Source organism: Pempheris klunzingeri, chromosome 7, assembly GCF_042242105.1.
Source record: "Pempheris klunzingeri isolate RE-2024b chromosome 7, fPemKlu1.hap1, whole genome shotgun sequence".
Lineage (NCBI taxonomy): Eukaryota > Metazoa > Chordata > Actinopteri > Acropomatiformes > Pempheridae > Pempheris > Pempheris klunzingeri.
This window is the reverse complement of record NC_092018.1, coordinates 16,189,638-16,212,045: the sequence shown is the minus strand read 5'-3', so window position 1 is coordinate 16,212,045 and position 22,408 is coordinate 16,189,638. Positions and strand designations below refer to the sequence as shown.

The 22,408-nt window shown below is 41.9% G+C and overlaps 3 protein-coding genes across 4 annotated transcripts in view; 1 reads left to right on the top strand and 2 right to left on the bottom strand.

The window, feature by feature from the left end:
• rtkna (rhotekin a) overlaps positions 1-10,975 on the bottom strand; it is a 53,151-nt gene extending 42,176 nt beyond the window's left edge. For both annotated transcript variants that reach the window (XM_070834391.1, XM_070834394.1), the window contains exon 1: positions 10,737-10,975. In XM_070834391.1, coding sequence (XP_070690492.1) covers positions 10,737-10,847 — 111 coding nt within the window. In that variant the 5' untranslated portion in view covers positions 10,848-10,975. The remainder of the gene's footprint in view (positions 1-10,736) is intronic.
• A 4,258-nt stretch (positions 10,976-15,233) lies between these two features.
• On the bottom strand, positions 15,234-18,752 carry smn1 (survival of motor neuron 1, telomeric). The gene is made up of 8 exons (XM_070833902.1): positions 18,643-18,752; positions 18,192-18,263; positions 17,983-18,102; positions 17,509-17,700; positions 16,638-16,817; positions 16,125-16,199; positions 15,789-15,896; positions 15,234-15,523 (listed from the first exon to the last, which is right to left on the bottom strand). Exons 1-8 carry the CDS (start codon positions 18,688-18,690, stop codon positions 15,467-15,469), a joined length of 852 nt encoding a protein of 283 aa, XP_070690003.1. The 5' UTR covers positions 18,691-18,752; the 3' UTR covers positions 15,234-15,466.
• Positions 18,753-18,834: 82 nt separating this feature from the next.
• hspb11 (heat shock protein, alpha-crystallin-related, b11) lies at positions 18,835-21,314 on the top strand. Its single transcript, XM_070834261.1, has 5 exons — positions 18,835-19,054; positions 19,149-19,255; positions 19,855-19,923; positions 20,014-20,057; positions 20,145-21,314. Exons 1-5 carry the CDS (start codon positions 18,963-18,965, stop codon positions 20,235-20,237), a joined length of 405 nt encoding a protein of 134 aa, XP_070690362.1. The 5' UTR covers positions 18,835-18,962; the 3' UTR covers positions 20,238-21,314.
• Positions 21,315-22,408: the final 1,094 nt, after the last annotated feature.

Genomic DNA, 22,408 nt, shown 5'->3' with positions numbered 1-22,408 from the left:
AATTTATAGTCACACATGGACAATGGGATCTGCCAAAGCGCCAGGTCGCAAATCTGCTCCTGTAAAATATGCATCACAGATATTCACAAAGGTCTGCAGTTTTTGATAAAATGATACTAGCGCACAGTTAAAGGAGAGGAATACGTTCTCATCATCATTGGAAAAGACACACGCGAGCAGAAGTAGCTCAAGAGTCAGTCTACTAAAAAAAGTCAGCCTCAGCAGATTTGAATATCACAGGCCTTCAATTACACGGCTGTGTTATGGCAGGTACTGGGTCACATCTGTTCTGCTTGATGACAGCAGCGTGTGACGAGCTGTGAAACCAGACGTATCATAAGAGAAATCCCCCTGGAGGTCAGTTCTCAGTTATAGAGCATGAAAAACCTGCGCTGACAGCCACACAGTCATAACTCAGACACAGAGACTGAGTAATGGCATTGTAAATCTCATCAACGGTCTACCTTGTTATTAGGCGCATCAGTTTCTGTCTGTAATGTCTGAGTGATCCAACCTCTTCTTTATGATTAGATGCAGGGTATGTTGTGATGATACATGTTGTAGAGAACGTTCCACTCTGTATCCATGATGATGAAAACATGAGTAATGCTGTAAATGAAATGTCGCGCATGGACCCACAAATCATGCAGCTGAGGAAAAGGATGTATGTGTCACAGTCGGTTATATGCGTTACGGTCGGATTAGTTCAGAAAAGCTGGCGGAGTAGCCTGCCGCATCACACATGGCACAGCAATATCAGCAGGGTTTTTTAGTACCTACTTTGAGGAGCCATCTTATTTCTCAGCATGACCCATTGCACCGTTAGCTCAGAGGGAAAAACAGGCTCATGTACTTACTCATACACAGACACACAAACACCTATGGAGACTGCATGTCAGGAGTAAGCACAGCACGCTGGCTGCTTCCCAGAATCACTGCTGACTCTCAGGAACCTCAGCCAGTCACAGGAGACTGCAGCATCTCATCACTCTGAAGAAGCGGGCAGCTCAGTGAAAGGGAAACTTACTCGTTAGGCAATTCATCTCCATTGATCTCTAACCTCAGGGGTGCAGGCTGTGCAATATCAGAGCAAGATACTCATGGATTTAAGGGGAAATGTACACGGAGGCAATTTATTTAACATTTAAAAATGTGGATGTCATTCTTAAATCACTATTAATGGTTGCGAGGTCGATATGAAGTGAATGTCAAATCTGTAAAGGAAAGGTGAATAAGAAAAGAGCGTAACCCTGTTCATCGCGGCTGCTGCAGAGTCTGAAATGGAGCAATAGCTCCCTCTGCAGAGCACAAACAGCAACACAGCAAGATGTGTCAGCATGTGAAACACAATGCAACAGTCAGGTAACCTGCACAGTACTTAATCATATTAATAATTATGAGAACACATTAGGATGAGATGTGTGTCGTAACAATTGGTTAAACCTGAACAATTCTATTGAGCAGAGACTGAGACAGACGCACTTGTGTTACTTTCTGAGTTAAAGCAGACATGATGAAGATGAGCTTCACAGACATGAGAGAGAGAGCAGTGAAGAGAAAGACAGAGACAAAGGGAGACGGGACAAACCTCATTGTTCCATATATAAATAGCCAGCCTTAAAAAACAAACAAAGATGAAATTGTGCACTTTTATTTGCCGTGAGGTCACTTCTGCCAGACCATAACAAATATTTTTTATAGCGCTCACACCATGAGGCTGCTGTTATAAGTAAAAGTCTGTCTGAGTAAAATCTAAAACAGCAGCCACAAATGCAAACACAACATAAAAGAAACAAGAGCAGGAACAACATAAAAATCTAAACATCTGCGTAGAAGCTCAACGGACATGCAGAACATCTTTAAAGGTTACAGATTCTAACCTACATGTTTTGGAATTGGCATTTAGTGATTATTTTGCATTTAATAACACTGTTTATTAGTGTTATTTCAGTTGTTTTGCTTTCGAGAACACAGTTTTGACTTGTGTTTTGTACCTGGCTGAAAAATGACTTGATTTAAATCATCAGCCACAAACTTCCCTTAGTCAGCTGGTTTTCTCATCTGGCTGACTAGTCGCAACTTCAGGGGGATCCCCCTGAAGAGCGCTTACTCAAGAGTACAAAGACACAGTACAGTGCTGAATTTTGAAAGCAAAGTACATGTTGTATATATGACAAAGTGTGTGTATTGTGCTATGTACATACTGTATATTACATACCAACTGTGAAATACCGTTTGAAAGGGAAGCTTTAAAAAAAGTGTGAAGACAGAGAGAGAGTCTGATGCAAAGTAAAGAGGTGAAAATATTCTAGATATCGCATACATTTAAACTGCTTCTCCAAACTGGGTGCCTGCCGATTGCCATCTACTTTTCTTTCTTCATTTCCTCTTGTACTTTTTGTCTGTCTCACATTAAACACATCAAATATACATTTTACAGCCTTTTTTAAGTGATGCACATAATTTGATGATTTGTCTCGAGCTACCAGAGCTCCGTGCTGACAAATGGTGTTCAGTGGCATTCAACCTGACCCACCTATTATAAAGGTTTTTGGTAATATGGTCGTTACTTCAACATTTAAGTCGTTTTCCACAGAAGTTTAATTTGTCTCCACTTTATATTACACGGTATGCCCATAGAGGCAGCCACAGTATCATTTACAACTTCAGTATGGGTGATTAAGCGTCCAAATCCACCTGACTGAACATCCCGACAGGTTGATCACTTGCTTTTTCTTGACATAGGCAATAATGGGGAACTGGCAACAGACACGATAAAAATAATTGCTGAGACAGCAGGAACAACACAACGATACAACAAGATCTGACACCACACCGTCTGCCACTGGGGCCTAGTAAACAAACAAATTAAAACACAGGCATGCTGGCAAGGACTAGTGCACTATGCAGCATGCAGGGGAGGCAGACATGCATAATAGACCCATCTGCTCTCATAAAGTCAAACACCTGCTCCGCATCATCAAAGCCGAGAGCAACATCATTGGTGGTTGTGCCCCTTTGCCCACATGCATCCAGTCATCTCCTGCATAAATCTGAAGATACAGATTTGACTTTAGACTCAATGCAGCAACAAATTATTTGATATGAAGAGTATTTTATTACAATATGAGGACAGAACTGCAATACAATAACCACATCAATCAACTAAACGCTTGCTGCTGTTGCTAGTTGTTACGCAGAGTTTACAGCAGGCATGCAGGTGACTTCACCTGAAGTCATCACTTTGGAACTCAGTGAGCACAAAATGAAAACAATAGTCCAAGTCAGTGCAGGAACAGGTATGCACAGCACACCTACCTACCCACCACACACACACACACACACACACACACACTCATACACCTAAACATTCCTCAGTATGAAAGAGAGGTGCTTTCTCCATCTAATTCGCGAGAAAGTCAGGTACTTACTTGATGGATAGGAGCAATGGATAAAGAGCCTCTTTGTCCAGAAAAAAAAGAACATGAGAGAAAAAAAAGCAGGAGAAGAGAAGAAGCATAGAAGGCTGACATAGACGTGCCCCATATTCTTCAGCTTTGATGTACGTGTGGAATTGAAGGTTAATGACTTGTCCTTGTTGAGGTTAAAGGCTAAACAAAGAGCAAAGTTACTTTTTTCACTGCCTTTTTTCACAAAATGTAGCAAAACCCATAATGTATCTGCTCTGTGGAGGGTGAAAGAGCAGCAAACCTGCCTCCTTTATTTTGATAATTCCAATTAGATTTACAAGAAAAATAAATCTATGATTCATAAGCCCAAATGCACAACAGTTACACAAATGCCAGCATTTGCACCTATTTCTGTCCAACATAGTGTCTCGTGGTCCTGAGCCCTCTATGATAAGTCAAAGGGGGCTGACAACAAGTGTCCTGGACTGTAAATGAAACCACACATCGGAATCTGTGTGTGCGTGTGTGTGTATCTTTTTTGTCAATGTTTAACAGAGCAAGGCGCAGTGGGGGTCTTATGTTCACAGGAAGAAGATACCTTTGGCATGAGATAGTCAAGTTTTGTTTTACAGTCTATTCGTGCTGGGCTCAATAGTTTATGGTTAAAGTCTCTGGTGGGGTGTCTACACAAAGAGGAACAATGAAAATAGATAGATAGAGACAAAAGGGACATAAAACAAACAGTTATCTTCTATGCTGTCTAGCGATAAAGACAAAAGAGGACTTCCTCTGTGTGATCTGGATCAGGAAAGTGGGTTAGCCCTACAGTACATGGCAAAAAAGACCAATTTCCTTGCTATATCAGGGGACCTGAGCCTCAAAGAAGTAATGTGGCCCACATAATCTGGCTCTCCTGGGGAAGTGAGGCGTTGACTTTGATAGATTGGGGAGTATAAAACAGTGGAAGGACATGAAAGCTCACCGTGACAGGAAGTAGGCATAAACCCGACGGTTGAACTGCTCTTGTCACTATTTTTTTAATCTTTAATCTGGATGACACAACTCATGGTTTTACTATATTAAATCATTTAGGCTCTAATCTAGTTTCTCTTATACCTCTTTTACACAGACTCAGAGCCATTCATATTGTTTGGGATAACTTAGTTTACAACAAGGGCTGAACCCAAATCCTTCCATTGTAATATTCTCTCCAGTATAACGCAATAAAAACAGGGAGGCAAGATGGGACCTGCACGGCAGCATTTGTGGGTCACTCTGATTCAAAAGCATTATCCACCTCACTAACCAGGGCAGTAACTGAATGAGACAGGTTTGATGATGCATGGAGGAAGTTTCCCACCTGGGGGAGTGGGAAAGCATCCAGTGATTACACCACCTCCATCTATCTCTATCGCTATCCGTTAACCGAGTCACTGCCAGTGACAGCCTCGCTCTAGACAGCACACACTGTGTGAACAAAGTCCATCTCTGTCTGAGAATATGCGATAGGCCTTGCTTATGGAGACAGTGCTGCTTAGTCACTGTCTGAAGGGGTGTGTGTGTGTGTGTGTGTGTGTTATCATGAATGACTAATGAAGAGTTCAAAACAGCAGCTTTCATTCATAACAAAGAATGGTAAGTAGGGTTGTAAATGTGGAGGCATACACTGAAATACAGACATCTGTGAACTGGATACTGACACAATGCGTGACTCACTTCCTGTGTGTGTATGTATGTGTACACACATGTCTGTTGTCTATCTTTGCTCTCTCTATTAACGCCTTGCTCAGAGCGAAGTCCTATACTGTGGTTGGGTGGGGCTCACTTGCAACATCAGCAACAGACCCTCAGCTGTCACACTGCACGCTGACACCAGTTGCCACATAGAGACACAAACCACCAACCACATTCCAAGTCCAAGACACTTACGCCTAAAAAAGTGTATGGCCTTAACACTTCGACAGTCTACTTTGTATATCCATTTACACCAATCAGGAACTGGAAATAGGAAACTGAGCGGCATCAGAGCACTGCAACAAAGCAGCAAATAAGGGTACGTTGACAGTAAAAATAGAATATCTATTGCTAAGAATAAAAAACTGCCAAAAAATCCTGGAATGAAATTCAAATTAAGACAAAATTTTACCTTCATGCTGACAATTTCACCATCTCTCTCAGCCAACCATTAAATGTTTTGTCCAGCATGTCTGGTCAGTGGGACTTAGATAAGATAAGGCAGTGAAGGAAAAAGCTGTCCTTGGGTCTGTGGAAGAGGACGTCAGCTAACTATGAGACTAATGCCGCGTGCATGTGTGTGTGGGTCATATGAAATAGGAAAGAAAAGAGAACTTCAAGGCTTTTGAGGCCCAACAACAAGTGAACACATCTACAGTTGAGGAGGATCGGCAGCCGTTGTTCAGATAGCCCACTGTCAAAATGAACACAGGAGACTGAAAGAGATTCTCGCTGCTTAACAGCAAGTACGATACATGAATTCCACTTGCTGTAATTCCCTCTACACATGTCCAACAAACAACAGATCCATTGTGTTAAATTATAAACTACAACACAACCTTGCCTGCTTCATACAAATATAAAGAATTTGTGTATACGACTTCAATAGTGAAAGAAGTAAGAATCTTTATTAAACACGTCTTTTGGAGAATAAAGCTTTGTTTCGTCTTTCACCAAACGTATTAGCCAAACAGTCCAGTCATCGTCATGGGAACAATAGCAGGACTTTGGCTGAATTTTACTCATGGCTTGAAGAAACTGAGATTAAACAATTTTTCATTTGTGCCAGCACTCAGAGGCGGAGTGGGAACAGTGTGGCACAATCATGTACACACAAAGCCTGTGTAATGAAAAAAGGTTAAACATTTGCTAGTTATAATATCCCTCAGCATACCAAGACAGCCTCCGAGCACAATGTTCCAGTGGTCGAGCTTTGTTTGAGTAGAAGGGTCTTAAAAGGGGTAAACTTTTCCCTGGCATCTCCCCTGCACCCCTGCAGTGTTCGACATGCCGGAAAGCCCTGAGGGTACACACACACACACACTTTAGAGTTGATACAGATTTAAGCAGGGCTGGGTAGTCCCACGGGAGTAATTGGGCTAAAAATCATAACTCTCGCATAGAACTCCATGTTCTCCAGGCTTGGCAACTTTGACACTGTAGCTGTTCAAAAAATGCATCCGCTCTTAGAACCCCCAAGCCTCTGAGCCCCTTTTTCCTGGCATTTCATGCCCAAGCACAGGGGCAGTGCTGTGATGGCCCATTGTTCTCTGGGTACACACAGCTACCCTGAGAAGGAGACTCAGGGGAAGCTTTGGCACTCCTCAATTGGTTCATGGTCTAAGGTGCTTCCTCTTTGCTAGAAAGTGTCGTCCTGGCAACATCTATGTGACCTCTCTCCCTCCGTGTCTGCGGAGAGGCAAACATATGCTCCCACAAACAGGCTTAGTTCATCACAGTTTTCTGTCAGGCCACATTAAACACTAGCAGGAGCCACAGTGAAAGGCTGCTGAGCATGAGGCTGTTTACAGTGCAAGGTCTGCCTCTGTGAACCATAAACCATACATCCAAGCATCTGGAGAAAACATATCGGTTTCACGGTATCTCAGACTTAGGAGTCATAACACCAGGATGCATCAGTTCCACTGAAAAATGTTCCTCATACCTGAGAGATCAGAACATGAAGATGAGCAGACGTTTCTCTTGCTGAAAAAAGTTCTGATAAGAACTTCTTCTTTTGCATGCATGTGGTTTAGCAGAAAAAACAAGTAAGGCATCACATTACCCAAACTTCTAAAGAGGCGTCACTGCACTACTGGCGTGATCAACAAATTCTTTTGTTAGGGTGGATGAATATATGCTGAGCAAAGGGAACACCCATAGTATCCAAAAAGTCACTAAAGCCACTAGTATGTTCAGTTTGGATACTTACTAGTGAGAGTGTGTGGATCTACAGGGTGGAGAAGGGCAGAGCACCAAAACCAACCAAACCACAGCAGCCCATGACTATTAAAGCTTTTACTCAACACAAATGGCAGACTCCCAGACCTTGCCATACAGTCCAGCATGCTGAGAGAGTGTGGGTGGATGGGTGTGTCATCACACACACATCTAGCCACTTCCTGGCCCTGCATAGCTGGTGGTAGCCACAGTGGTGTGGACTAGTAGGGACCATCCTTGAGTTAAACATAATGCAGAGTCGGAGCACTGAAACAGATGACATTCCATCACCACCTCCATAATAATAACCGCACAAGCCCGGGCTCCCACTGCATGCCTGGGTGGCTTCAGCTGAAACAGCAGAGCCGTAACGAGGGCCGAGACAGAGCAGAGTGCAGAGACACACTGGTGGCCTTGTGGATCAGAGAGGAGGGATGTAGAAAGCAGATGTCTTCTCTGCTCCCACTGAGAGCAGCAGCAGGCGGAGGAACGACGGGACGGCTGCAGAATGGATTTCTGGACAAATGCTGTATGAGCCTGTAATCATTTGCTTGCTTTCTCACTCTCCCTCCACTCTCTGACCATATTACCCTGTCAATTTGTGATATGCACGCAGCAGAATGATTCAGCACCACTGGACCTGAGAGGATGTGAAGCAGCAAGACGAACTGTCAGGCCTTCTCTTGATAACACTGAGACATTTGAATTATAGTCACATGGAAACAATAACTTGCCAAGGACATAATAGGCCCGAACGTCAAACTGGATGCCAGGCAATATTTTGAACATTTTAATCTTTTATTTACATAACTGATTACCATAATTAGACACATAGTCCACAAAAATCCCCAAAGTCTGGTTTTGTAGTTCTGTAATTAAAACCAGTCAAAATCATGCTCTTGGCTTCATTTACCTCCAGATAAAGGGACATTAGCACACACACACACAGTGACTGTGAGACAATGCCAGCACTACTTACTTTCGGTTCAGTGCCATAAAGTAGGCTTTTCTCTATCAGCTGTTTAAGCGTTGTGTATTTCATTCCCTGATAACTTGTCAGTGACTGACAGAAATTCCAGACAATCCACCTTTACATATGCGCGTTTACATAAGAGGCTCAAATGTTGGCACAAATGCACATGATATCCCATGGCAGGAGCGCTTTCACTCTGAGGTAGCCTGCCTCATTGAAATGCCACAGACTGGTTCCACAGTGGCATTGAAAGAGCCTGAACACACAAGGCCGGAGGAAAGTCCCAGTCTGTGAAAGAGGATCATTAGCATTGGCAACAAAGGTAGAGACACAAATTAATCTTGTATGAGAACCAGAAGAGAGCAGATTACGGAGTTAAGGGAGCAATGATTGTTGTTGTGAAAAGAAGGTAAGTCTTTACCTTGATAAATAACTAATGCAGAGACTAAACAAGGGAAAGCAGCATGAGTTAGGGGTGGAATATCGGTGAAGATTGATTTAAAGATGAATGTGCTGGGTCGGCATATGCCTGGCCAGGGCCTTTGATTTCATGTCTCTTCCACAAATATGTAAAGAGCAGCCTTCTTCTTTCCAGTTACGCTCTCTACTCATCTAACCCTCATCCGACCCCACTGGCCAAATAAAAGCATAAATTAATAGTATATAAGTTAAGAGGTGAAGGCCTGCACTGCTCATCCCTCATCACGATGCCTCTGAGGCTCTGTCGACAATCATCAACACATGCCAGACTGAAAATCAACCCGAAAACACATGAGATCATTCACTCCTGCCCGAGATACCGTACAGACTTAACCACACTAACTCTACTGCCGCTCCAGGAGGTGTTATGTGTTGTTGGCCTTTATGAGCGTCATATATGAAACCCCTGCTGCTCAGACACCGGATCAGCATAACTCTGACTGCAGATCAATACGACGGAGTGCACCCGGCTCCCCGCGGGTTTGTGGTGTTTTCCTGTGACATGAATTATAAACAACTAGTTCACATAAGCTGACAATGTGTATGCTTGCACACACACACGTGGATAGGGTGAAAAAGCAAGAACGATCCAGAGGGGGAAGGAAAAGAGAGAAGATCAATAACCTATCTTTTCCATGCGTTGTATTGCACCATTAACATTCCTTAAGTATCCTCTTACAATTGAGCCCCTCTAATGCTCTCTTCCACACACACATATCCCTCTTTTTTACTTATTTGGTATCACCAAAACAATTCTCTGAAATTTCAAAATTGCGTACATCAAAAGTAGGGTTCAGCTTAAATTTATCAGGTACAAACATCCCTACAAGAGGAACATGTTTCTGACTGAATAACCAAACACCAGCTCTCTAAAATGAAACCAAAGTAAGAGCCTGTGCAAACTGTCCAGGGCTCAGCTAAATGTGTGTGTGTGTGTGTGTGTGTGTGTGAAAGGGAGAGAAAGGGAGACAGACAGAGGGAGCACATTCCATCCAAACGGTATTAAAGTGGCCCATGAGTAAAAATAATTAGAGGTTATATTGGAAGTCACTTCTGAGCCTGTCTGTTCTGCCGACAAACAGTGGCTAATATGAAGCAGATGTTGACATGGCAGCTTTGCAGAGAGGAAAAGGAAAACATCCATGAAGAGCACCAGTTCTAATCCAGTGATAAACAGCTGAGGGGGATACACAGGCTCTGACCTAGTTCTCAACTTTTGGATGCAACCCTTTTTTTTTTTTTTAAATTTCTTTTGACTATTCCCTTGCAGGTGACTGTCCACATCCTGAAGACATCCAAGTGGCTGAAATCCATGCGCTTTGGTGTTTTGCAATGTTATTCAAAGAAAGTGTCTAAACTAAATATCAAGAGAAGTGGAAATCTCTTGAGAAACAAATTCCCAAACTATAATGGATTTCAATAGATTGAAAATGAACAATTATGTCATGCAATAACCACCTGAAGGTGCAAGCATCCCAACAAAACGTTACCACATTAACAACATCATGGGAGGTAGATATAACACGCAGCACACTGAGGTTACTGACTGCCACAGACGCTTTCAAGTCTCTGTAGTATTAGTATTACTGGTTTTTGTTTAGAGTCGAGTGAAATGCAAAGTAGTTTGGAAATGCTGCAATTCAGTGCTTTAATTTGAGGACGTGAACGCAGCAGCGCTACTCCCCGGCGCATCGTAATTAAAAGCCCCCACAAAGCGAAGCAGGGTACGTGCTCACATGCCTTCAGAACAAGATTAGAAGTGTGCCAAATAAGTAAGTTTGCAGAGGGAGAGAGAGAGATCAGTAAAAGTTGTACACAGAATCCCCCACAGTGTGCGTGGGCGCATGTGTGTGTGTGTGTGTGTGTGTGTGTGTGTGTGTTGAGACGGTGGTGATAACTGGCGGACAATCAGAGTCTACCTGTGATGTGTCCAGGAAAACGCTCTTTCTGAACTTCCCTCGCCGTATCTCCATTTCAAGGGCAGAGCCGCGGGCCACGGTTGCTCTCGCTGTTTGATTTCGGCAAAACATCGTCTCCGCTTTCTGGGCAACTTCACAGATGGTCCCGAGCAGACCGTGTTAGCTCAACTTTAAGTGAGCGCAACGGGAGGACTCGCCAAAAAAAAAAAGAAAAAAAAGATCCAGGCGGCGCAGAGCTGTCCCACTGAAGAAAAGTCCCGAGAGATTTCACTCAATCAAACACTGGTGTTCCCTCTCATGTGGGAGCAGAAGCAAGTCCAAAAGCAGGAGGGGGAAAAAAACGGAACGGCGGAGTTTTCCTTCACAGCTGACTTTTCACTCTCCCAAACCCTCCGTGTGAGTCCGGCGGTGACACGGTGACACCCCATGTGGTGCAGCTCAGTCCTGGCTTCACCCTGTCCTGCTTCCGGAGACCTCTACCGGCCATCAGCGACGGTCCTGTTCCTCTGCTGAGATTTACTACTGCAATATGCCTGTTGTAGGCCTGCTCTTGTATGTCATTGAGCGGGGGGAGGACGAAGTATAAATATATGTGGACCAAATTATTTTATTCTGGCAAATAATAGTCATGCTGAACAAAATCTGCCCTAAAAACCCATTCGTTAGAATTAAGCCACTGTTGTCTTTAAACTGCAGTTCCTGGTTCATACTTTAAGTTTGTGTTGTATTTACACTGATGTTTATGTGTTTTGCCACAGCACATATTTCACGCAAAGTTTCAATAATATTCCCTGTAAATAGTTTCAAAGTGAGAGCACTACCCCACATTATAGGACTTTATTCGCTGTACTAAATATGAGTTGTATGTCACGCTTAAATTTGTCTTTTGGTGGTTTAAATGAGCAAAAGATATATGCATGGAGGATACTTTACAAATAAAACTTGTACCACGGAAATCTTCCTTTTATTTCTTTTCTATCTTTCACTATTTATTTGCTCATCTTTGACCTTGTGTTTTTATTCTTGTCTTTGATGTGCAGTTTTAATCTTTTCCACGTGTGTTATTTTTTATGTATTTTTATATCCAAGTAAAGCACTTTGAATTGTCCTGCGCCTGAATGGTGCTATATAAATAAGCTTGCCTTGCCTTGGGTTCATTCAAACAGGCAGAGTTCAGCTCAGCATGTTTGATATCATAAGACAGCTTGACGTCTTCACTTTAACACATAAGGGTGTAAGAGATGCTTTGCCATCGGTTTGAATGATGAATCCACCAGTGGGCCCGGCTGGGTTAATAAGGTTAATAGCAATGCTATTCTCTACAGAGGATACCCGATAAAACAATTATCTTGGCCTGTCAAAGGACCAGGAGCTTTTTAGATGTGCATTATGTTTCAGGTGATGCATATTTGCTGCTCTTTGGCCTCTGAGAATTCTAGTTTCCTTACTACCAATAATGCGGCCTGCTTAGGGGGCTGTGAAACAGGAGGGTATGGGCTTTGCCTTTGTGGTATAACCTTGTATTTACGAGCATGTGCAGCAGAGCATGCAGATCCAGCGGGAACGTGTATCACATGTCTGTGGCGGCACCAGGACTTTGCAGGTCCTGCTGTGACTGGAATTCTTAAAGGTCAGAAGGTCACCAAGTATCACTCTCAGTGAGGCAGAGGTCACATCCACACAGAGCGCGTCACAGCGCCCCAGCCTCATGACACAAGGTGATGCTGCTCATACAGTGCCATAAGAAGGTACAGTCTATCCTCGTACTGGGACTCATGTCCAGCTCGGGACCTTTAGAGTAATAAACCTTCCACTCTTGTCCTATGGTAGGTGTGTGTGTGTTTGGCTTTCCATTCCATAAGTTTCATATGAGCAACGCACCAGATCCTCAAATAATATTCTGTACATCTTCCCTTTCTTCCACTTTTTGGCCATATCTTGAGCAGGTCTGATCTTACAAGAACTATTTAGTGGCAAAAGGCCAGTGTTCAAAAATGTTGAATCTGAAGAGAGATGAATGAGAGAGTACACAAAAATCCATGAAGAAATGAAAAAGTATTTACTGCTGCAAGGCTGGGAATCAGAGCATCAAGATAAAGTCTCCACCAGGGTTTGTGTAATTGTGTAATTGTGAGCCATTGTTCACTGTGATTTTCCTCCTATTTAAAACATGACTGCTTTAATTAACATTGGGTAGGCAATCAGCTCCACTTCCTGGCATCATGGTATCATGTTGTAATAGCGAGCATGTTTTTGCTCATTTTTCTCTGAATGATAAACAGTCTTGATATTACAATCTGTTGTTTGTCTGCCTGCCAATTATACAATCTCATGTGTCTGTTTGCAGATCCTGTGTGTTTGTGTTATTTTGAACAGAAAAAATATAAACAGTGTGGCATTTCCCCTGCTGTTTTAACCAGATTAAGCCACAGTTTGGTGCACTGTGCTTACTGTAAAACAAATCTTGCTTAGACTTTAATGGAGTGATTTATCACAAAACTCTTCCTAATTATGCTTAATAGTTCAATTTTATCATTTCCTATCTCAAAAAGCATGTACTCCGCTGGGGTTAATGATGTTTGCACCACAATTTTAAACATGTAATGGCTTGAGTTCCTCAATGATAGTTTGGTGCTGGGTCTCTATGGAAAAAGGGAAAGGGGCTTGTGAAGCCCCTTTTTCTCTAATCTCCCCTAAAGTCTCCTATTTAAAAGCAGGATGTTTATTGATGTTGGGAGCTTGAGTAAATAGCTGAAGGCGCTGTAACTCATGCAGCAATGTGATCTCACTTGGATGTCTGTGTGTTTCCTAGAAGGGACTATGTGAAATGCAGATTATGTTTACACGCCTCCTGCCTCTGTGGTCAGTAGGGGGTAGACAGTCACAGAGGGGAACAGTGCTTTCCCAAGCTAGGTCTGACCCCCTTTTAACTCCTCGCTGGGCTCCACCGAGCCCTTTGGGCAGCTCAGTTTGCTGCAGAGTCAGACAAGCAATGGGTTTATGTGCAGGCTTTGCCGTGGCAGATTTTAAACCCATCTGTGGGGGAAAGATAGGTCTGGTTTATCACCCCTCGTTTATAGTGCATATTCTATTTGCAAATCCCACAAACTACATTTCCTCCTGTTACCGTCCCCATTTTCTGTCCTGTTTTCTCTCTTTTGCTCACATGCACGGGCAAAAACAAAAGTGGCTGCTACAGTGAGAATCAAATACAGCAGTAAACACTGGCACAGTGGGCTATAAAATGCCGACCACAGTCAGAACGCAAACAAAGAGACCGCTCTTCACTCGTACTAGCAACAGCTATGGAGCAGCTGGAGGAAGATCACATGGTTAAAAAAAAAAAAAAAGAGACAATCATGCTGTTGCATCGTGCCACAAAATCCTATTCCGTTTCTCTCTTTCCCCTCTTACACACACACACACACACATAGTGTATTATCAATTGCCCACCAGTTTAGAACCAGAGGAGTGGGTGGAAGCAGGCAGCAAATCATCAGTGTAAAAAATATGAGAAATCTGTTTGGCTTCCTTTTCATGGAATGAAAGCGCTACAGGCTCAGCAGAATGATTGTGGCCGTTCCCACTGTAATTACATGTGTTTTTCTCTATTCTAAATATATGCTCGCATACTGTATTTACAACCATTGCCCTTCTTCCTCCTGTTTTTGCATTATTAGACCTCAAAACATTCCATTAGTTTTCAGGCCACCTCGGGGGAAAAATAAATTAACAGACCCAAAGTTACCAAGACAGTCATTGACCTGAGGCTCTCATTCCATACAAGCACACCATGTGCAATCAGAAAACATTAGTGTCTATTCCAGTATTACTACAACACCTCAACGTTCTGTCTTTTCTGTCTGCATTTAAGGCTTTCAAGTTTGTCAGGCGTAAAGTATGTTGAGACAAAACGTCTTTCAATGATCTTAACATCTCAGTGACTTTAAGAATCAATCTTTATCTGCACAACTAGCCCCATGTGTCACACTGTCCGTAGTTGGGATCTTGCCTACCATCATCCTGAAATATGCACCCATCTGATGCGAGTTTAAAATCATTATGATGGATGCGATCCTACATTGGGTAGTGGACGAGGGAACACCTCGGGGAAAACAGAGAGCTCGAATGCAAGGCATACAGTGGAACGACTCTCCGAATTAACTGTGTGGAAAGCACTAGAGGGATTGAAGCAGGACTCAAGTCTGGCTTGCAATCAAATTCTTAGCATGCCATGAGACGAACACAGAAGACATCCAATTAGAGGTTCAGAGTGTTTCTCTCTGATTCTGTAGGGGTTTAAACAGCAAGCTAATATGCATTCATGCCACATTTTCATATAACGTGAATACATTATACTAGTCTGACTTCTGCTGGACAATACTTGCCATTACAACCATACATCATTGAGTGTGTCACAATAACATTTGGATAAAAAATATTGAAATAACAATAAATGAGAAAAATATATTCCTTATGGATAAAAAATGGCTATACTTACACACATCTACTGTCCAATAAATGCTGTCAACTGTGCTCCGATAGCCTTTATTCAATCTATTTACAAAGAATACAAAACTCGCCTCCTTGAACTCTGACGAAAGTTCTGTTAACAACATGTACATTTCATTCATAACATTTCCTTTTGAGACAAGGATGCACAACAGGGTGGCTGCGGCTCCAGGTGATGCCCTGTGTAACTGAAACGACGAAAGCTTGAGTTGATCATTTTATTTGTGGTGCAGTTTAGTCCAGTTGGCAGCTTCTTTGCGTCCTTGTTTCAATCCCTGTAAAAGAAAGAATGTGCTGTTAACATAAATCAAGGACTCCTACACCTATTATGAATCTGGAGGCATTTGATGAAAAAAGTCTCTTCTCGCTAAGAAGCATGACAGCAAAAATGGAGTAACTTTACCAGAAAGGCAAAACAGAGTCCACATTACCATAAACGCCCACTGCTCTTCCCTACATAATGCAAGAGACTCAAACCTGTAAATAAAGGCTGTAAATCCCTTTTATAGCCCATAAGTCAGTTAGCTTCTGTGCACATACCAAGTAGTATCCTGTGTGATATCCACTCATGTACCAGGAGATCAGCACGCTGCCCAAGGCCTCATCGTCCACCACGTCAGGGCTCATTGGTGGAGGTGGAGGGATCATCTGAGCAGAGACATTAACAGAATACAGACTGTGAGCACAATGTAGATGCTGAAAGCCAACGATATCTCTTGTGTATCGCTAACATGCGAGATTGGCAGTTGTTTCTTAATTTACCGACTGGATGTGGAAATGAGTGCTTTTATATGCAGACTCCATTGCTTAGATGAAATAGTATCTGCTGTAGCTTTCTGCATTTGGAACTAATATAAAAGATATATTCAAACTCACTGGTGGACCAAAAGGCATCATGGGAGGCCAGGAAGGAGGTACAGGCCCGTGACCACCAGATCGCCTGCTTCCGCCCTAGTTGAGGACACAAAAGAAGAAGAAAAAAAAAGGTTGAAAACACACTGCGAGTATCAGTTTGAGCAAATAGTACAACAGATCATTTAGCTTGGAAGTTATTAGCTTTAACAAACCTCTTAAATGAGCTCTGCTTTTCAGAAGATAACTACAGTCTACGGTCATCCAGTTTTTGCAATCTCAGCAATTTTCATGAATATCACGTGAAAACTGAAAGGATGACTTGATATACATTATGACTGAATGACGTTTTTCTATTCCTCTTATGATTTTATACAGTTACACCAACACAAAGGGTAGGCCTATGAACATTAACATTGGTTAAATGTATATATATGTAAATCTAATATCCCAGCAAGTATGTAGTATCCCCAAGTATGAATTCTAATTTTATTTTTTACACTGTAACCACGTCTTATACATTGGCATTCTTCTTACCTGTCTGGGAGCATGCATGGGAGGAGGGCCTGGAGGAAACCCAGGGAAACCAGGAGCCCACATAGGAGGAGGTTCTTTGTGGGCCTTGGACTTTTGGGGTTTACTGTGTGGCTGTTTTTTGTGTTGGTTTGATGCCGTTGACCGGTCACTCTCCTCCGTTGACGATTCTGCCTCATTTACCTTCATAGCAGAAAAGTATTGTCATTTTGGTGACTAAACACATTGGAAATTCTCAAATGTCTTTGAATTAGTTTTTAGAACCAATGAAAAAAAGGTTCAGTAAAAACTGAAAAAAAGACTTCTCTATAGCCCAATTGAATTACAATCCATAGCAGAAGTTACTGCTTTACTGGTTAAAACTTAATCCTTGGATTGATTACACCGAGAGTGAGATAGCAATTTGTTATATTCAGCCCATTCTACTAGTTATAATTTGATAAAGATCAAGTACTGTAATTGACATGTATCTCACTTTGTCTCAACTAACCTCACCTGCCAGTAACTTAAAATAAAACGTAAAACTAAAAAATGGACAGGATGTCAAAAAGTAACTTGGTTACTATTTAATCCCATTTAAAATACTGTGAATTTTTCTTTATTTTTCATCTGTAGTGTGCATATCTGCAGAGTGAAAGACATAACCTTGTGTGTGCTGTATCAGAGAATGACGCTGCCAATCTCCACTGAGTAAAGGTTACAGAAATATTACCTGGCTTGACTTTCTCTCAATGAAGACTCTAGCTCCCACTCACAATAAGTAGCAAAATGTTAATGTTGGTCTTTATCAATATTGAAAATGTTCAGTCTAGAACGACTGGAAATACACTAAATATACTGTATTATGTAAAATAATTTAATTGCACTCCTTTACCTTGAGATTTGTTTCCTCATCACCCTCAGAAATCTCTGAAAGCAAATCTTCAAGGTTCTGCTCCTCCTCGTTGCCGTATCCTGTAAAAACAACTATACAAGTGCCCCTCTTCTCGTCGATGGAGGAGATGGTGGCCGCGTAGAGCTGGCCATCCTCTGACCAGTATGCACTGCACGAGTCCCCAACCTGCCACTGTAACACAACAGAAACTATCATTGAGATTGTCTCCTAGTCTGAAGTAAACCGAGTGCAGAATAACAAAAAGGGTGGACGACACACTAATTCACATAACTCAAATGTGTTGTGAGATACATCTTATGTCTTACGTCTTATGTGTTAAAATGTGATTGACACCCGTTATGCCGATTTACATGCTGCCCTTGAGAATCCAACAAACTATCAATAAAATTCAGGGACTCTAAGCCTCCTTTCCACAAATGTATTGGTATTTTCCTTTTTGTTCTAATTACACACCTCTTTATCTGGTGGTGCGTTGGTTCTTTTCCTGCTCTGGTTCTTTTTGTTGTTCTTGCGTTTTTTTCCTGGTTGGTTTTTCTTGGAGGCTTGCGGCTCATCTTCACCTTTTAGAGCAGTCTGGCACACAACACAAGAGCAGAAATAGAAGTGGCAAAACCAAACATAACCGTGTCTCGTGCACGTACACTGTACTGCGCCTGTTTTACCTTGAATGAAGCAACTGCTTTGTCGTAAGCCTTTATCAATGCTGTGTCGTCCCATATGTCCGAATCATCACTCTGAAAAATAAGATCGACAAGATGCAATAGGATTACAAACTATTTTTTGCAGATGACCCGACTTCTGACCTGACATGTTTACTTTTGCACCCCCCACACCGTGGAAAGGATGCTTCATGAAGTCGACGTGCAGCATCTTTCTGCAGCTAATGCTAATTCACGTGTTGTCTGTCCAAGACGTTGTATTACAATGAGGCAATATCTCGACTGATGAAACACGACAAATTTTATGTCCCTTTCGTCTTTTTACCCAACTTAGTCGAACTCGGCGTTGGTTTGTAGCTTAGCCTCCTAGCTCACAATCTCAAACAAACCCACAGCGGCCTACAAAGGTTCACATGTATTGTCATCTTAGGCTCAGTAGTACAGCGTAACTAACCTGTCCAGTTCCGCGTGCAAACAACACGTCCTTGCATCCATTCGCCATGTGAAGATGTGTAGGTTTCACAGCTAACTGCTAATTGCTAAACAACTAAAGAGCAACGTGCGTCGGAAGTGTTGACGTAGGAGAGCCAAGATGACGTATATATCGTGCGACGGAGTGGTTGGCTTGGTAACGACTGTAGCTAGTTGTTGACTTCTGCAGGACTCGTATCGCTAAACAACGCAGATTGCTGTGTATTATTGTGGAAACTACTGTTATTCTCCTCAACCAGACTGTACTTAAGACTTTAATCTGTCTTGTGTGAGTCACTGAAGATGATTGATTCCTCTCTGAGTTCTTTGGGTGCAGAAGTTGTCGTCGCATCATCCAGCGATGAAGATCACCCACCAGAAAACATCACGGACGGGTGCGTTATTTCGGTTTTGTTAACTGTGAGAGTTAATGTCAAGTGTTCACTTTGTTCAATCAACATTAGGCCTTTGTTTGTCCTTTTCACCCAGGAACACTAAAACGTTTTGGATGTCCACCGGGATGTTTCCTCAAGAGTTCACCATTCGCTTTGCTGAACCCACGAAGATTTCTGCCGTGACAGTGGACAGCTTCAATGGTGTGTAAGCTGTGATTGAACGGTCATTAACACTGGTACTGCTTAATAAGTTGTCTGAGAAATCAAGCAAAGACTTATTGTCTGAATTATCTGCCTTGAAGGCTCCCAGGACATACTGTAAACACAGGTTGTATCATTTTCTTCAATATTCCATTAATTGATAAAAGCTAAGCTGTTTAGACAAGCCTGCTCATTTTGATAGTATTCAAACTATATATATTAAATCCTATTGTCAATGCCTTAGTCAACATTAGAGCTGCATTATTAACAGCTGGATGTTAATCAATATTTTCAATTTATAAACACTCAATCAGGAATTAGACCACTCTGACAATGATTAAGAAAGATTGAGTCAAGACCACGTTTTCTGAGTCATGTTAAACCGTGTTTCTAACATGGCATGCAATGCACTTTTACCACATATCAACACATTCACCATGCTCATTGTCAGAAATGTGTTCTACAATGACCAATCAAAATATTCACAGTCTTATTTTCCTCTTCAAAGAAATCAATACCTAGCTCATGTTGTTTCAGTGTTTGATTCCTTTTTTTAAATCATCTGTCGGCATCACGTGGTGTTTTTATTTCTTTTGCAGTCAAGCATCTAAAGATAGAAAAGAATACGTCACAAAATGCTTTTCAGTTTGAGTCTATTACAGACAAAGGTAAGGGGGCATCCATCTGCAGTGCCTGTTTACACATTTCATTGAAATACCAAAGAACTGGTTGGGGTTAACAAGCTGATTGTCTTATAGAGTTTCAACATACAGAGGGACATCTTCAGTCAAATACTATTTTGGTAAGTCAACATGAAAACATTATGGTAAACATGAATGCTTAGAATCAACAGGAAAAACATCTACTTATCTTTAATTCTCTCTTTCAGCTAAATGGAGGCAGTGCAACCCACCTTCGGTTTATTATCACCTCAGGATATGATCACTTTGTCTCAGTGCACGGAGTCAGCGTACAAAATTGACACACATGATGACTTTTTGCGAGTTTAAGCTTCATTGTGTATTCTTTGTATGTATTCATGGCTATATGGCATTATTTGATCACTGTAAATATGAGTAGATCTCATTATTTGCTAATATTCAATTCAATTATGTCTTAGCAAAATCAATTATAGCTTCCTAATATTATCTGTGACGGTACATTTGTAGACAGAGCATATGGTTCCAAGAGACAATACCTTTTTAAATCTGGCCTCAAATTCTGAAATTAGCTTGAACTCATTCTCTGTGTTTTTGCTTATTTAATGTTATGGATTTACTAATGGGGCTTTTTATCCCACATTCAACTGTTCCTGTTAATTTCACAAGCTGATAGTTGGCAGAGCTTTAGAATAAAATAGTTGGATTGTGATGAATGGCAGAATTATTTACAAAGGAAATTTCTCTCTGTGGGAGAGATAGAGTTAATTAACAGATTCTGAGCAGTGGGGGCTTAAATTGGCATCCGCACAGCCCACCCCCCGTGAGCAGAATATCCATCCCCTTAGAAATGGGGGTCCATGGGCAATGCAGGCAGCTGGGGGGCTGGGGAACCAGATGGTTTCCCAGCCAACCAGTGAGTCTCTAAAGACTGCGGGCCTATTTATACGAAGTATTCAAGCCACCTTGCACACAAACACACACACACACACACTCAAGCACTAACACTGACTCCTATCTACCTCCATTGCCATTTCAACTTGTCGGTAGCAAATGGTTCAGCAGTGTGCGAGGACCCTGTGGGACTCCCTCCCCAATTACTTTGCTGACTGCGGAGCAGCTTGGGGATTTACTGAGGCAGTGTTTGCTGTGGCTTGGTCCGCATGCAGGTCTCCGAATAAACCAATGAAACTATGAAATACATGCCTGAGTAACTAGCCCCCTGATATTTTAGAGCAACTAATTGCTCTGGGGTATGGCTGGGATATAGCACATTTGAGTATGTGAGTGTGTAATGAGTAATGAGGGCAAGGTAGAACCTGATACAGTGTTATTGACTCATTTATTATTTACTGGAGTATTCATTATAATGTTAGAGGTGAGGGTCGGGTCATGAAATGAAGTGCAAACTACAATTTCGTGAGAGCACTTTTTTTTTGTTTGTGTTTAAAATGTTAAATTCACTTACATTTGTTTAGTGCGAATACTCAACCAGAGATCTCCATTTTTGTATGTTGAACTGGTTTGCAAATGCGCCTCTCCTTTACTAATGAATTCAGGCTCTTTTGTGCTTGACTGTCAGCCTATCAGGAGAATCACAGCAGGATATGAGTGCATTATTATCATGTCACTGCAGGGCAGGACGTAATTATCACCCAGTGTCTTCTGACGGCTGCCTAACTGCTGTCCAATCACACCGAGACATCTGCCCGACCAAAAACTCTGTATGTTCAGCTGAGCCTATACAAAGAGATGCATACCATAACCGTCCTAAAGAAACCTCTCTGCTAACACATGCCATAAATGAAAATGGAAGATTTTTGGAAAAAAAAAAATCACACTGAAAGGCAGAGTTCAATACTTGTAATTGCCATAATGTGCCATTAAAATCATGTGAAAGTAGCTGTGTACTTACTGTGAATGTAGGTGATGTTTCTCACATGGTTATTTAGAGTAAGAAATCTCATCACCCACCCAGCTCTGTTATTTTCTTTCATGTCAGACCAGCAACTTGGAATTTCATGTTATCTCCTCTGTGTGGTTCTCCTTTCATGTCTGTGACGGAGCCATGTGCATCGACAATGGGCCTTAATTTGATTTCAGTTTTGATTTGGCCCAATCAGCTTAGTTATGACAGAAGCTGAGCTGGAAAGCGCTGCTGCGTGAGGAAGGAAACACTATAAAGGCCGAAATGAGATGATTAGAAGGGAGAGGAAAACAATCTTCTCATTATTTAAGTCCAAGAGGAATGGAGAATGGTAATGAGGGATTGACAGAGGGCACTTGACCCCTTTGAATATACAACATCATTCATATTTATTTCTAAATCCAGCATTTGCTTGTGAAGTTGTGTCATGAATAGTAACTTTTTTTATATCTTAACAGTAAACGTGATGCAGATTAGTCCAATAATATGTTTGTGTATATTTGAACACAGATAAACCTGCTCCCCGTCTTCTTCTGGCAAAAAGAGCCGCGGGATGGATGTAAAATT